General features: G+C 41.2%; 1 protein-coding gene across 1 annotated transcript in view; it reads right to left on the bottom strand.

Moving 5' to 3' along the window:
• The window catches only part of RERG (RAS like estrogen regulated growth inhibitor), a 105469-nt gene extending 99675 nt beyond the window's left edge, over positions 1-5794 (bottom strand). Inside the window, exons 1-2 of the mRNA XM_030841302.3 lie at positions 5584-5794; positions 1741-1904 (exon numbers count right to left, since the gene is read on the bottom strand). Coding sequence (XP_030697162.1) covers positions 1741-1801 — 61 coding nt within the window. The 5' untranslated portion in view covers positions 1802-1904; positions 5584-5794. The remainder of the gene's footprint in view (positions 1-1740; positions 1905-5583) is intronic.
• Positions 5795-14600: the final 8806 nt, after the last annotated feature.

Raw genomic sequence — 14600 nt, 5'->3', positions numbered from 1 at the left:
AACCCAAGTTCAATAACCTTGGAGAAAAGAAAAAGATGGAGTAGTGGACAAAGAAATGTTCGAGGGGAAAATGTCAGTAGAGAATGAGAAGAATCCTTGAAGAAATAATTGAAACAACTTGGGGGAAGACAAAGGAAACTGAGGTCTAACTGATGCATCAGCCTTGACAGGAAGAGATACCCAGTTTGCTCTGAGATAATACAGATGAAAAAGGGTGGGTATACGGTACACAGAGTTAAGTGGTTCTCTCCACTGGATTTTTATTTTTATGTTTCACTTTTCAAATGATGCAGAGTTTATTTTGGTAAATGATATAAGGGTAAAAATTCCCCTTCCCTTATTGCCTGTGTTAAATTTTGCATGCATGAATGTTAAACACTGAGCTCTAAGTCTAGATCCCTCGGTCGTGAAAAATTTAGACCAGCTCTTGTTAGAACATGTCTTCCCACACACGGCATCGCCTTGGTCCTCCACTCACTGGAACAGTTTCCTCACTCTCCAGAGCCTTCCACCAGCTACGGAAATTGTTTGTTCTCACGCCATCAGGAAACACTGAGGAGATTAACAGGGAGTTTAACAATCTTCGATCTCCTGAAGGCTGGCGGTTTCTTAGCCTTGTCAACTATCTTTTTTTTTTTTGCTTGGTTTCTGCCAGAGGCCAGAGCAAGTGGCAAGCAGGAGGAAAGAGTGATGGCAGAAAAGAGCCCTCTTGAGAAAATAAAAAGAGACAGAGAGAGAGAGAGAGAGAGAGAGAGAGAGAGAGAGACTTAGAACTTAGAATAGGGAAGATTTATTACTGAAATATACCAGAGAGCTGGTTTGGAAAGAGAGGTTGGTCACAGAATTCAAAGCTGCTCGTGCGTGTTTGTTTACGATTATGTGGATGACTTGTACTGGATGATCCGAATGGGTTTCCCTCTACAAACACACACCTACTAGGTGTCTGTTTGAGTCCTTTGCTGAGAGCCAAGAGCTCAATGGGCAAAGTCAATTATGAGTCTTTCCTCCAGTGAGAGATCAAAGCAACGTTATCTGAAAAACCACGTTGCCCTGATATTTCACCAACATGTACTTAACATTGAATTATAAAATCTGAGATCCATTTCTCAAATTGGATTAGATACATTTTCACTTCCACCATTTCACCCTTCATCTTAAAGGTCTGCAAACCTTTACTGAGGTGTGAAATACAAAAGCCTCTGAATTACCAACGTGGGCCACAACTGAATCATTTAAATTCACCCCAGAGGTTCTGGCAATAGCTATCTTACTTGAGGTCACACACGCCCCAGCTTTCACCAGTCCTCCCCAATTTTAGACGTGTTGGGTGATAATACAATTCTGTTTCTTGTAAAGATATATTCCCTCGGCAAGCGTTTATTCAGCACCCAACACATGCTCGACACTGAGCCAGTTTCATCAAGATTGATGAGATATTACATTGGCCCTTCAAGATCTCATATAGAGAAAAAAAGAGCAAATGTATTTTTTGATTTCTACAATCTGATTTCTTTGGAAGTTGAACATCCTTCCTCAGAATACCAAGACCTGTGTTGTATCCATTGCCTTGTGTATTACTAGCAGAGCTTCTTTCCCATAGAGAAGCAAAAGAGGACACAAAACCTGGTTATGCAAAATGAAAATTTCAGATAAAGAGAAAGAGGCTTCACCTGAAAGAGCAACACAGGAGAACAGGAGAGAGAGACACACACACACACACAACCACCGCAAAAATCTTACCTGACTTGCCCACGCCTGCTCTCCCAAATATTGCCAGTTTGACCTCTGAACTTTTAGCCATGCCGGCTGCTGGTAGGCAATTCACTGTGGTTCAAACTAAAGAGCTGAGAAGATCTTTTTGGTTCCAGCCCTTGGTTTCACCATATCATTGTAAATCAGCAATCCTTCAACAAAAGAGATTTGGGAATTCGTAACTGACTGGAGAAAGAAACTCATATTTATTGAAGCATCCCCTACGTGCCAGCACCATTCACTCGATCGACATCTTCCCTGGTGATCTTCACCACAATCCTGCAAGAGGGTTCTAGCAATACACTGTAAACCATTCAACTAAAAAGTGATAGACCCAGGACTTGCACATAGATCTGTTTGGTTCTAAAAAATGCATTTTTACACAAGATAGCATTTTCAAAAGTACTTCCTCAAAGAATGTTTTTTGTCAGTCATTGATAACAAATACTTGCCTGTGAATACATGTATTTTCCACATGTCTGCAAACATCCAATATACATACACACATGGGGAGAGTCACATTTGGAACTCTTATTTCCCTTTGGGCTGAATAATACACATTCATATTAATGTATCCCATTGTAATATGATTGAATTTGCATTCCAAGGTTTAAATTTTATCTCTGTTCACACTGGATCACATGGTTGAGTCATGTGACAGATACCCATGTTCCAAAATTGATATATAACATCTAGATAATATTTTTATATTTTTCTGGGCACAATGCCCTGGTACACAAAAGATAAATGACATGTGCTGACTTCTGATTCCTTTTCTATGACAACCTCAAGTAAATGAGTTTATGGTACTGTCCTGACACTTGGGAAATGACATTATATACAATGTAAGCACATTTTATATAGTTGGATGTTTTAGGAAGGACACCTAGGTCCTTGGTACCATGGAAATGTAAAATTGGAAAAAACCTTGGAGTCAATGGAAAAATCCATCCAGCCTTCCTTTTTGATCAGACAACCATCTAACAACCATCCTGGGTCTAATTTATCACTTCCAGGTATGGGGGAAGGAGAAGCATTATATCAACTTTTTCTTTCTTTCACTCAGAGCCCTTCAAGTAGCCAAGCAGCTATTAGGAACCTTTGCCCCATTCTAGATGTCTACTTTCTAGGAAAATGAGACCCAATCATCTTCCCTGGTTCTTCATGGGACATCTGTTCTTGTTTATGTTTTTTTGACCCTCACCTTCCCTCCTGACCATGTGCAGCTCTCTTCTCTGGTATTTGCCATTTTAATCACTCTAAAAATGTGGCACCCTCTGCATTCGCCCCTTGAGATATGACCTGACAAATGACCCAGCAAAAGTTTCATACGATTCTTCCTCTTCTTCATCTGGCGCTGTAGTTATATTTCAGCACACTCATATTAAGGTTCCCATTTTTCACGTGAATTGCAGGCTCCCCTATTCTGAACTTCTGCTATCGATGTTTTCAACCTAAGTACAAGACTTCACTTTCAAGTCTGTTATCTAAACACATGAACTGTTCCTGCCAGAGTTTTGGCATCTACAAATTTTCAAAAAGAGCTTTTCCAGAGAAAGAAAAAAGTAAAAGTCTTTCTGAAAAAGCGTTTCTACAAAGACGTTAACGTGTAGTCGTCTCCTTCATTACGCATCTAAACTATGGACCTGTACCTCACAAATTTTGTATTTGCTGATTTCCACAGCTTCCTCCGAAGGACAGAAAGGTCAACAATAACACTGGCTGTTGTTTACTTCAACCCAATAATGAACAAACTCCCTAGTGATCATTAATAGTACAAAACCCAGAAGCTTTTACGTCTGTAATTTGTCCAGTCCCACACTTTTGGCTAAAGATAAAAAGAATTTCATTATTTGTCATTTTATATGCATTCATCACGAAAAGGCCTCGGGTAAGCTGGGATGAAATGAGAGAGTGGCACTGACATACATACACCACCAAATGTAAAATAGACAGCTAGTAGGAAGCAGCTGCATAGCACAGGGAGATCAGCTCGGTGCTTTGTGACAACCTAGAGGGATGGCATAGGGAGGGTGGGAGGGAGGGAGACTCAAGAGGGAGGAGATATGCGGATATATGTATACGTATAGCTGATTCACTTTGTTATAAAGCAGAAACTAACACACCATTATAAAGCAATTATACTCCAATAAAGATGTTAAAAAAAGAAAAAGATACAATCTAAAAAAATTTGAAAATCAAAAAGAAAAAACAAAGAAAAGGCCTCTATGTTTAAGGTTCAGTGGTTCATCACAGAAGCATAATCTATCGAGATGTATTAACTAAATAAATTCCGAATACGAATGGCAAGCATTTCTTTGAAACATAGAACATGCAAGTGTCTGGAGCTTGTATAAACAACAATTTGTTATTTCATACAGAACTGTTCATTCCCATGCACATAAAAATCCAAATAATTTACTATCTGATTTACGCCTCAAGAAAGTAGCCATCAAATGTGGTTTAAAAAAAAAAAACCAAAACATTTGTTAAGTTAAATTTTTCAGTAACTCCCAAATGGCCTCAGAGGCATAGGAATTTCACATAAGAAAGAAAAATTGTGTAGGTTAAATTTTTCATACATAACCTCATAAAGATGTAGCTAGTTATTGTAAATCTTAGGTTATGTTTAGAAAAATCCCTTAAAGGAAGACACAAAACTGACATATATCCTTCAACATTTTCTCACATGAAAATGTGAAAAGTTACATTTGATAAAGATAGAAAACAAAGATAAATGTGTAAATTGTTTTAATAAGGGACCTGTTGCCAAGTCTCTGATGTTCAAAATAATTCATGATCCAAGACCTTCCATAACACGGATCGAAGAAAACATTTTTTTTCATGTTGTTGTACAGAAATATTCTGGCTGGGTCTTGAAGCTGCCATCCACGTTTTACGTGGACAGTGCTTTATTAGGACAAAAACTTCTCAGTTCTGATCACCCCTAAAGCTAAAATCACACTTAGGTATTTAAGAGATTAAAGGTTTTTCCTAGACATAAAGGTACCAAAAGAAAGCTTAGAAAGAAGAAGAGAAAAAAGCAAGACTCCAAATTCTGTGTTACATTAATGCATGCATTGATTCATCCCGCAGTTATGCTAAATGGCCACCTTCAAGGAGCTTACAATTCAATAGGCCTATGACATTTAGTTCACTAATAGCCCTATTTTCATATTTATTTAAAAATAATGATTTATCCATAATAAATCAATCCCAAGACTATTACACTTATCAAGGTCCATGCTTTCTATTTCCTTTTGGGAAAAAAAGGCAAGCATCTTTATACGGTAATAGTTTTGTAACTTCTATATTTATGGTCTCATCAAAATAAAGTGCAGGTGTTTAGGGAAGCAAAGAATCTAGTCTGATCGTGGGAATGAGATTCTCTTTGGGCCGCTCCTTCTCTAGCTCTGAAATCAAGTTTTCCTGGTCTCATTGTCAGAAATTCTCCCTTATCACAACGCAGCACGCACAGGAATGAGGATGATTGTACGAGACCCCTGGCTATACCGTTGCTCGGAAAGCAACAGGTATCCTGGAATGATAAACAAACAAGCCCATAGTGGACTGCAGGTCACTTGCTCTCGACCTAGGGAGCAAATGCAGCCTAAGTCAAAAGGGCATTCTCGGTCGGTCTCAGCTCAGACGGAGGGCGCTGTCAAGCTCTGGGAGCCGGCGCTCACATCTCCTTCTCAGTGACCCACAACCCCCGCCTGGGAGGACCCAGTGACCAGGAGGACCGCCCCAGAGGCCGAGCGTTCAGGGGCTCGAAAGGGTCTGCAGGAAGCAATCCCGAAAGAGCCACCTGGGCACGTGCGTGACACTCACCTGTTCATACTCTCCAGGCCCGGGAGAGCCGCGGTCCCCTTGCAAGTTCGGAATCGGTCCTCCGGGACCGCTAACCCTCCCACGCTGCGCAGCCCAGTCTGCGGGGGGCGGGGGGGGGCGTTTCCCAGCTGATGGGCTGCGATCGCGGGTGGGAGAGGCGGCAGCTGCGGCAAGTGCTGGCGGAGCGGCCAGGATCTCCTCGCTGCCACTCGCTCAGACTAGCCGCCGAGGGACTGCGGCAGGACGCGAGCTCAGCCCGGAGAGGCCGCCAGGATGCTGCAGTGCGGCGCTCGGGCGCCCCCTACCGGGGCCAGCGCCCGGCTCTTCCCGCGAGGCCGCCCCAGGCTGGTGAGTACGAACATCCAAATATCCGCCTTCGCGCCGCATGGGAGACAGGCTTCCCTTTGCCCCTGCTCAGTTCCCGGTCTCTAGGTTCCCACAGAAGGACCTCTTTCCTTGGTCAAAACCTTGCGTGTGAAAGCATTACTAGGTGATGTTTTCTATTCCATACTTCAAACCATCCTCACAACGTCCCTGAGAGACACGTTTAATTATCCCCATGATACCCGAGAGGAAACTTAGAATAACTTGTCCAAGGCTAGTAAATGGTTGGAATGAAATCCAGACCGGATTGGAAACTGAGATGCTAGAAGAGACATAAATAGTGAATTCAACTGAAATTCATATCTGTATATTTGAGAAAGTTCCAAAAGCTTCACACTGTCCTTACAAGGTCAGCATTTACAACGTTTGAAGTCATCGTCCATCATCCTCAAAACCTAACAAAGATAGTTAATATTTGTGCTGTGCCTTTCACATCGCTCATCTCATTTGGTGTTTTATACCCTCCCTTGAGGTAAGCGCTAGTATTTAAAATTATTAGCCTTTCAGAGACGAAGAGGTGAGTTTCAGAGAGGTGAAATCATTTCCCAAAGACTGAGAAACTTTTGATTAGAGGAGCAGGAAACACCTATGTTATTTTTTTCCTTTGAAACCTAGGTGTTCTTAGCAAGATATCAGGTGGCCTCCAGAAAACCACCGCATAGAGCAGACCGGGACCTAGGGCTAAGTGAACAGTCTTCAGTGTGTCCTTGATGAAAGAGATGTAGCCAGGGAGGCAGTTTCCAGGGCCGGCTGACCTGGAAAGCCACTGCAGACGCGAGTTTGGGGCCACACTGACGGGAACAGCTGGGTCTGCGGCAGAGGTAAGAATTGCCTCTCTGTGCAGGAGTAGTCCTGCAAATTCTTGGAGAAAGCTCAAACACTGTTTGCTCTGTGACTTAAAAAACTACAAATAGAACTACCATATGACCCAGCAATCCCACTACTGGGCATATACCCTGAGAAAACCATAATTCAAAAGGAGTCATGTACCAATATGTTCATTGCAGCTCTATTTACAATAGCCAGGAGATGGAAACAACCTAAGTGTCCATCATCAGATGAATAGATAAAGAAGATGTGGCACATATATACAATAGAATATCACTTAGCCATAAAAAGAAACGAAATTGAGCTATTTGTAATGAGGTGGATAGACCTAGAGTCTGTCATACAGAGTGAAGTAAGTCAGAAAGAGAGAGACAAATACTGTATGCTAACACATATATATGGAATTTAAGAAAAAAAATGTCATGAAGAACCTAGGGGTAAGACAGGAATAAAGACACAGACCTACTAGAGAATGGACTTGAGGATATGGGGAGGGGGAAGTGTAAGCTGTGACAAAGCGAGAGAGAGGCATGGACATATATACACTACCAAACGTAAGGTAGATAGCTAGTGGGAAGCAGCCACATAGCACAGGGAGATCAGCTCGGTGCTTTGTGACCACCTAGAGGGGTGGGATAGGGAGGGTGGGAGGGAGGGAGACGCAAGAGGGAAGACTTATGGGAACATATGTATATGTATAACTGATTCACTTTGTTATAAAGCAGAAACTAACACACCATTGTAAGGCAATTATACTCCAATAAAAATGTTTAAAAAAATGTGGTATTTCCACATGTACTGACATAAAAATATTTCCAACACAATACAGGATATAGTATATAAAATTTGATATAATTTATGTATAAAACCCCATATAATTTCTATGTGGTTACACAAACATGCACACATGGCTTCATAGTAAATATATGAAGGCTGTAAAGCCAACAAATGAAAACAGTTCCCTGTGGAGAGGCATCTAGGGTTGGTGTTCATAGATAAAGGGGACATTAGGTTTATTTATAATGTTTTAGTTGGTTTTATTGAATTCATCTTATAATGAAGATTGTGTATTATAATTGTTAGAAAACAAAAATTATATTGTTCTTTAAAAAAATAATGAAAAGACAAAGTTAATATTGATACATGCGTTCTGGAGATGGTTGAAAAAGCCTGTTCAAGGAAAATGGGCCCAGCAACAAAACCATCAGTACAAAAAAGGATACATGGTCGACGTCTACAGAGTTATATCTGTAGAGTTATATCTCTTACGTGAACGCTGCCAAGATGCCTCATACGCTCTTCTCCTGTGGTGGTGAATGATATTTCAGCCAGCTTGCTTATGAAGAGTGATGACAGGAAGGAATGAAAGGGAGTAGAAAGACGCTGTCACTCATGTCTGAGACCGGGAACGGGAGCTGTGCTGCTGGCAGTCCTGCTGGTCCCAGGCATATTAGTGCTACCACAGGGCTGATGGCACAAGGGGCTCAGTTTTACAAAAGACTGACTCCAGTACAGTCCCCTTTAGGTGGCCTTATTGAAAGTACCCTTTTCTGTATTTCACACACAGTTTGCCTTTATTCCTTTCTTTCCTTTAGCCAGAAGGTAGTATCAGGAGATAGCACTGCTGGAGCAAGCACCAGACTTTACAATTAACTTCTTAATATAACATGGAGCGCAGAATTTCAGAGGCGGGCAAAACACACAAACCAAGAAAAAGCTATTTCTAGGTGTTTACCAAAAACATTCGAAGAAAGCAATTTCTTTTACATTTTAGTAGCTTAAAGATCTGCAATTAAAGTAAACTTTTAACTAATACAAGAGCTGAGAATTCTTCAATTCTGATACAAAGAAGTGATTGTCACATCTGAGAGTGGAACCTAAAAGTAACCTAAAACTGGCAGAAGAACATCAATAGAATCTGGATTATGTAATAAAATAAATCTGGAATCAAGGAGGAAAGAGCTTGTTCTCCTACTGCTCGTCTTTTACTAGTTGCCTAAAAGGAATGAATTGGGAAGTAACATCAACTATCGGGCAATATAAACAGATTGATGTAATTATTCCTAATTTCATAACGTAAGACAGTCATTCTTGGTTATACATTTTTGTTTTCATTGTAAAGACTCAAGTTAAAGAAATGCCTCAGATAGGCCCAAGTTAAGATGCTTCAGATCAGGTAAGCAAATCTTTTATCAAAACTAGGTTGAAAAAAATCTTAAGCATCTAAAAATATTCATGGTGCTGTACATCGTAGTCTGATGAATGCACAGCGAAAGAGGGCAAATTTGACATTTAGAGGTTTTCAAGTGTGCTGATTCTGGCTGGTGGAAGAGAAGAGGGATGAATACCCGAGAAGAAGCTCTTACGTTAGAGTATGAATCTATTCTTACAGCATTTTACCAAACGCTATGAAAATGTTTACCTCGTATGAACTGATCTGTCGCCCCAGCCAGAGAGCTTTCTCAAGGACTGGAGTTACGTAGACCAGGCAGGACAAGCCAAGGTGAAATAGGAGGATGTGAAAGTCCAGGGAGTTGTTCAATGAAAGAGGGACAGACAGGCAGGTTTTTTTCAAAGTCAAAATATAGAAGCAAGAATCCGGGACTGGGAGACAAGCAGAAGCAAAGGCTGGTTGGCACTAAATAAATATATACATCTCTTTGTCAATTGTTTATTTAGGAATTCCATCCTCTTTCCCACTCCCCCCCAGATGTCCAGGTGCCCGCGCTGTCCAAGTCCACCATGCTCTCAGCTACGATGACTCTCAGGTCTGTGTTCTCCAGTAAGATACCCACACCATTCACGTCCCTAGTTTAACTCCCAGAAAGTAAATATATTTCTCTTATTCCCAACCTTTCCAAGGGACAGCTCAGGGCTACTTGAACACATAGAAGCCCTGTTATAGTCACCGCATGGCAGAAAGGCTGGGATACCAAACTTAGGACTGCTGCCCTCTGTGGTATATTTCACTAGGCATACCTTTAGAGTGGGGAGACACTATCAGCATAGAATCGACTTATTTAAGAAAATACCCACACATATTAAATAATCATTAAATGTATAGACAGGATGAGACTTGTGTACCCTGCAGACACAGTGTTTAGAGCGCGCATCCTTCTCCCGTGTCGGAGTCAGGGATTCTGGTCCTCCTCAGCCCTGTCCAGAACCTCAGCCTGGCTTGCTACCTCTAGCTGTCACTTAACTATGTTCCTAGATCTTCACCTTTCAAGAAACACTTTTAAAAGTTGGTGTCCGGGCTTCCCTAGTGGCGCAGTGGTTGCGAGTCTGCCTGCCGATGCGGGGTACACGGGTTCGTGTCCCGGTCCGGGAAGATCCCACATGTCGCGGAGCGGCTGGGCCCGTGAGCCATGGCCGCTGAGCTTGCGCGTCCGAAGCCTGTGCTCCGCAATGGGAGAGGCCGCAACAGTGAGAGGCTCACGTACCGCAACAAAAAAAAAAAAAAAAAAAAATTGACTTCCATCATTTACCATTACCTGGAAGCATTCCATAAGGAATGACATTTAGTCTTAGGAGACTAGGGTGTTCCTTCTCCAAAAAGCTTTCATGGTTGTGATGAGGGAGGTTTTCCACGGTCCCTTCCCTGCTATGGTGAGGGAAGCTTTGCAGGGATGTAAAATTCCCTAGCAACCTTGATGGGATATGAAGAATTTGAGACTTGGGTCCTTCCTGGAAGACATTGTGCATTACTGATCTAAACCTTTACTTTATAGTGAAGTGACTTTTATTTTAGAGCTACCTATTAAGTATCCTCAGGCCTGAAAGTATCCCCAGGCCTGCCCTATATGGAGAAAATCCATCACTTGCTGCATTTAATATGTTGTGACAATATACTTATGTTAGTTTTGGTTCAGGGAATAGTTTATCTGTGGGGTTAATAGCAAGGATTTGTGAATGGCAAGGACAGAACATGGAACTATTTAATTATGCATTTTCATCTCTGAATTAGATAAACTCCATAAGGTTTTAGACAGTTGTGTGTTTCTACATTTTGATATAAAACAGCAGGCTCAAAATCTGAAATACAGGTAACAATCAGGCTAAAGTACTTGCCAGTTTCTTTTAACCACAGATGCTATCTTGCTCCATGGGCAAAAAAAAAAATTAGTATAGATGAGCTGATACATGGTAAATTATAAGCACTTGAATGAACATACACAGCTTAAGGCAGATATGCATTATTCTCATTTTAAAAGTAATAAGAGGAGGGCTTCCGTGGTGGCGCAGTCGTTGAGAGTCCGCCTGCCGATGCAGCGGACGCAGGTTCATGCCCCGGTCCGGGAAGATCCCACATGCCGCAGAGCGGCTGGGCCCGTGAGCCATGGCCGCTGAGCCTGCGCGTCCGGAGCCTGTGCTCCGCAACGGGAGAGGCCACAAGAGTGAGAGGTCGGCGCAAAAAAAACAAAACAAAACAAAACAAAACAAAAGTAATAAGAGGAAATAAGTGATTTGCCTCTTGTGCCCAGCAAGTTACAAGATGAGCTCCTATAAAGGTGTCACCAAGACACATTATTTTTATTATAATGCAATAGACTTCCAAATAATTGTGCTCAGACTGTAACAACTAGATTATCAACCTCATGTTGCCAATGTGAGTAAACACAATCATCTCCAATACACAGACAGCACTTTTATGAGGTTCTAATTTCTTTCACTCTACCATTAGCTTCATTTTAGAGATAAAGGGAAACCCAGAATATCTTGTCTACATTTACAAAGTTGGTAATTATTGGATGCTACTTGGTTATATTTTCTTAAATATGGAATATGGATTTTATTTTGTAAAATATATATTTGAACCTTTAGTCTTTTACTTCTAGGTTATCTGTATCATTTATTTATTTAATGAACATTATTGAGGCTCTAACATAACCAAGCACATAACTGGGCTAGATTCTGAGAATACGCCAGGGAATAATTCAGACACAGTTCATTGCCTATAGAATTTACAGCATGTTGGGGGAAAGAGAATATTAAACAAGTTTTAATTCTTATGAAACACTTTCAAGGTGTTTTTGTCACACTTGCACCCTAGTTAGTCACAGATATAGTGTGTGTATTTGCACTTGCATTCTGTGTTCTACGACCTACTAGTAGACCGAGATACATTGAATATTAGTTTGGTGGTAACTTCTCTGAATGAACCAACTCATCAGCTGCACATAAAGAGGGCTGGTGGTGTTCAGGAGACAAGGATTGAAATCAGTGAAATGGGAAGGCTCTGAGCCTGAACTCCAGTGCAGAAACCTGGAAGAATGAACATGAACAAGAATACAAAGGCAGGAAAGGGAGTTGGGGGTATGTTGTTAGGAGTAAATTCAGCATTTGCAGAGGCAGAATCCATGAGCTACATTCAGTAGAAGAGAGCAAGGGATGGTTAAGACACGGTCAGAAGCAAAAGCCATAGTCAATCTCAAAAGGACAGTTGTGACACGGAAGGTAAGCTGGCTGGTGAATGCTGACTTTAATGCAGTAACTCAAAATTTCCCTTGAGAGACTTCTCTGGGGCTATTCTAGTCCAAGAGAGGAGAGTATTTCCCGATAGAGTCCATCTCCTGAATACAACCAGGAATCAACTAAGAAAGCCTTTTCTAATTCCAATGAAATTAGGAGGGGAAGAGGTGAATCTTGTTTTTTCTCAGCAGAAAAATATCACCTTCTAGGTAAAGACTAACTTTCGTTGGATAAATATTTTAATAATGTGATTGGAGCAGAGCTAAGATTCTCAAAAGGTAAGTGGAGCACCAGAGGATAGTTGATAAATTGCCTTTTTTTTTTTTTTTTTTTTTTTTTGCGGTACACGGGCCTATCACTGTTGTGGCCTCTCCATCTGCGCAGCACAGGCTCCGGACGCGCAGGCTCAGCGGCCATGACTCACGGGCCCAGCCGCTCCGCGGCATGTGGGATCTTCCTGGACTGGGGCACGAACCCGTGTCCCCTGCATCGGCAGGCGGACTCTCAACCACTGTGCCACCAGGGAAGCCCCGTGAGTAGTTCTTTAAGTGAGATCATTTAAATTTGGGGTGGAATCTGAATTTGTTGGGACAATAGAAAATAATTTAGAGATTTATGGGGAAAACATCAAGAAAGACACCTATTGGCTGGTAGTTAAAGAATCTCTTGGAGAAAAAATCTAATGGAGATTACTATTAGGTTGTTTCCTATGAGCTGTGGAAGTGAATTTGCCCTTTTAGTTCCCCAATTAAAATCTTCATTGCTCCCTAATGCTTCTGTGAAGTCCATTTGACTTTGGAGCACATGACTGAGTATTGAGTCCTTATTAAACTTGGTACAGGAAAAAAAATATGTTTCTCAGATGGAGAGCTATATATAAATTACAGTATTAATAAGAATAGATGTCACTTAGCACTACTATGCCATAACGCTTTACTTACGTTATCTTATTGAATTTAATCTTTACCCCAATTATATGATTTAGTGTACAGTTCTGGTTTTAATTGCCTTGGCCTTGAATTGACACATACTACTATTTCTCATCTTCCATTGGCAAAACTTAGTTACGTGGTTACACTCGATATAAAGGGAGCCCAGAACTGCAGTCTCCACCTTGACAGCCTCTTTTCTACTTTGAAACAGAGAGCATACATTCGCAAAACAGCCAGCCAACCTGGCCACAGCAGCCAGGGAAGTAGGATCCCTCTCATGTAGATGAGAGAACTGAGTGCCTTCCCCAATGGCACACAAACAAAAGTGGAAGATCCTCCTCCATGTCAGGTATTTCTTAGATGCTGAATGTTCACGTTTCAATTTAAATTTAAGGCAAAGATTCTTTAAGTGAAATGAGTTAGATGAAATAAAGTTAAGTTGGCAGACCCAAATACCAGAATTAAAAGAGAGCAGAACCAACTCAAAGGAATGAAGGAACAGCCTCTTTATGCACTGCTGAGGAATGAACTACAAGATACGTTGATAAATGGGAAAGAAGGAGCAAACCAGTACGATACAATTTGTATATTTTTAAATTGTCTTTATGCACACGCATGTGTCCTCATGCATACCTAGACAAGGCGCTGGTACAGTGGTTTCTTCTGGGGAAAGGAACTGAAGGCTTGGAGAGGAACTTGCCTTTCATTATATACAATTTATACTTTTTGAATATTTTATTGCGCCTATGTAATTACCTATGAAAAATTTAAAATTTAAGTTAAACTACAAAAAGTATCAGAAGAGAACATAACCCTTTGAGAATTGCTGCCCTATCTCCAGGATGGAGAGAACTCTTTAGTACTAACCTTCTACCCACACTCTTTTGGCTGGTGTGGGAACCTACATGTATATAGTACTCCTGACTCCCTTTGACTTGAAACTGTAGTGATTCCCGGCAACCTTCGGGGCATTGACCCTGGTCCCATGGCCAATAAACAACTCTGACGTGGTTCCACTTCCCCACTTCCTGGCAATTGAACCATCCAAGTTGACTGAGCACCAACAGAACCTGCATCACATTTACCACTTGTGCCTTGATCAACTCCCCTGAGACTGAACGTCTAGCTAGACTTTCTGGATGACTGGCCCAGTGCAGCACACATGTAGAAGATCTGCAGAAATGAACCAAGATGTACAATAGGCAAATGAGTGATTTGTGGACAAAGGATAATAAGATTTCAAAAGTGAATTCCTACGATTAAGGATTTTAAAGACAACAAAAAAATCACTTTTTTCTGTTCACATTTATTGGAGAAAATTGTTAGTGTTTTTTATGCCAATTGTCTAGTCAAGTCAAGCTTTACCTCAGCCAAAGCTGATTTTCCCAAACATGAAAGCAA

This window comes from Globicephala melas, chromosome 10 (genome assembly GCF_963455315.2).
Source record: "Globicephala melas chromosome 10, mGloMel1.2, whole genome shotgun sequence".
In the NCBI taxonomy this organism is placed as follows: domain Eukaryota; kingdom Metazoa; phylum Chordata; class Mammalia; order Artiodactyla; family Delphinidae; genus Globicephala; species Globicephala melas.
This window is presented reverse-complemented; position numbering and strand designations above follow the sequence as displayed.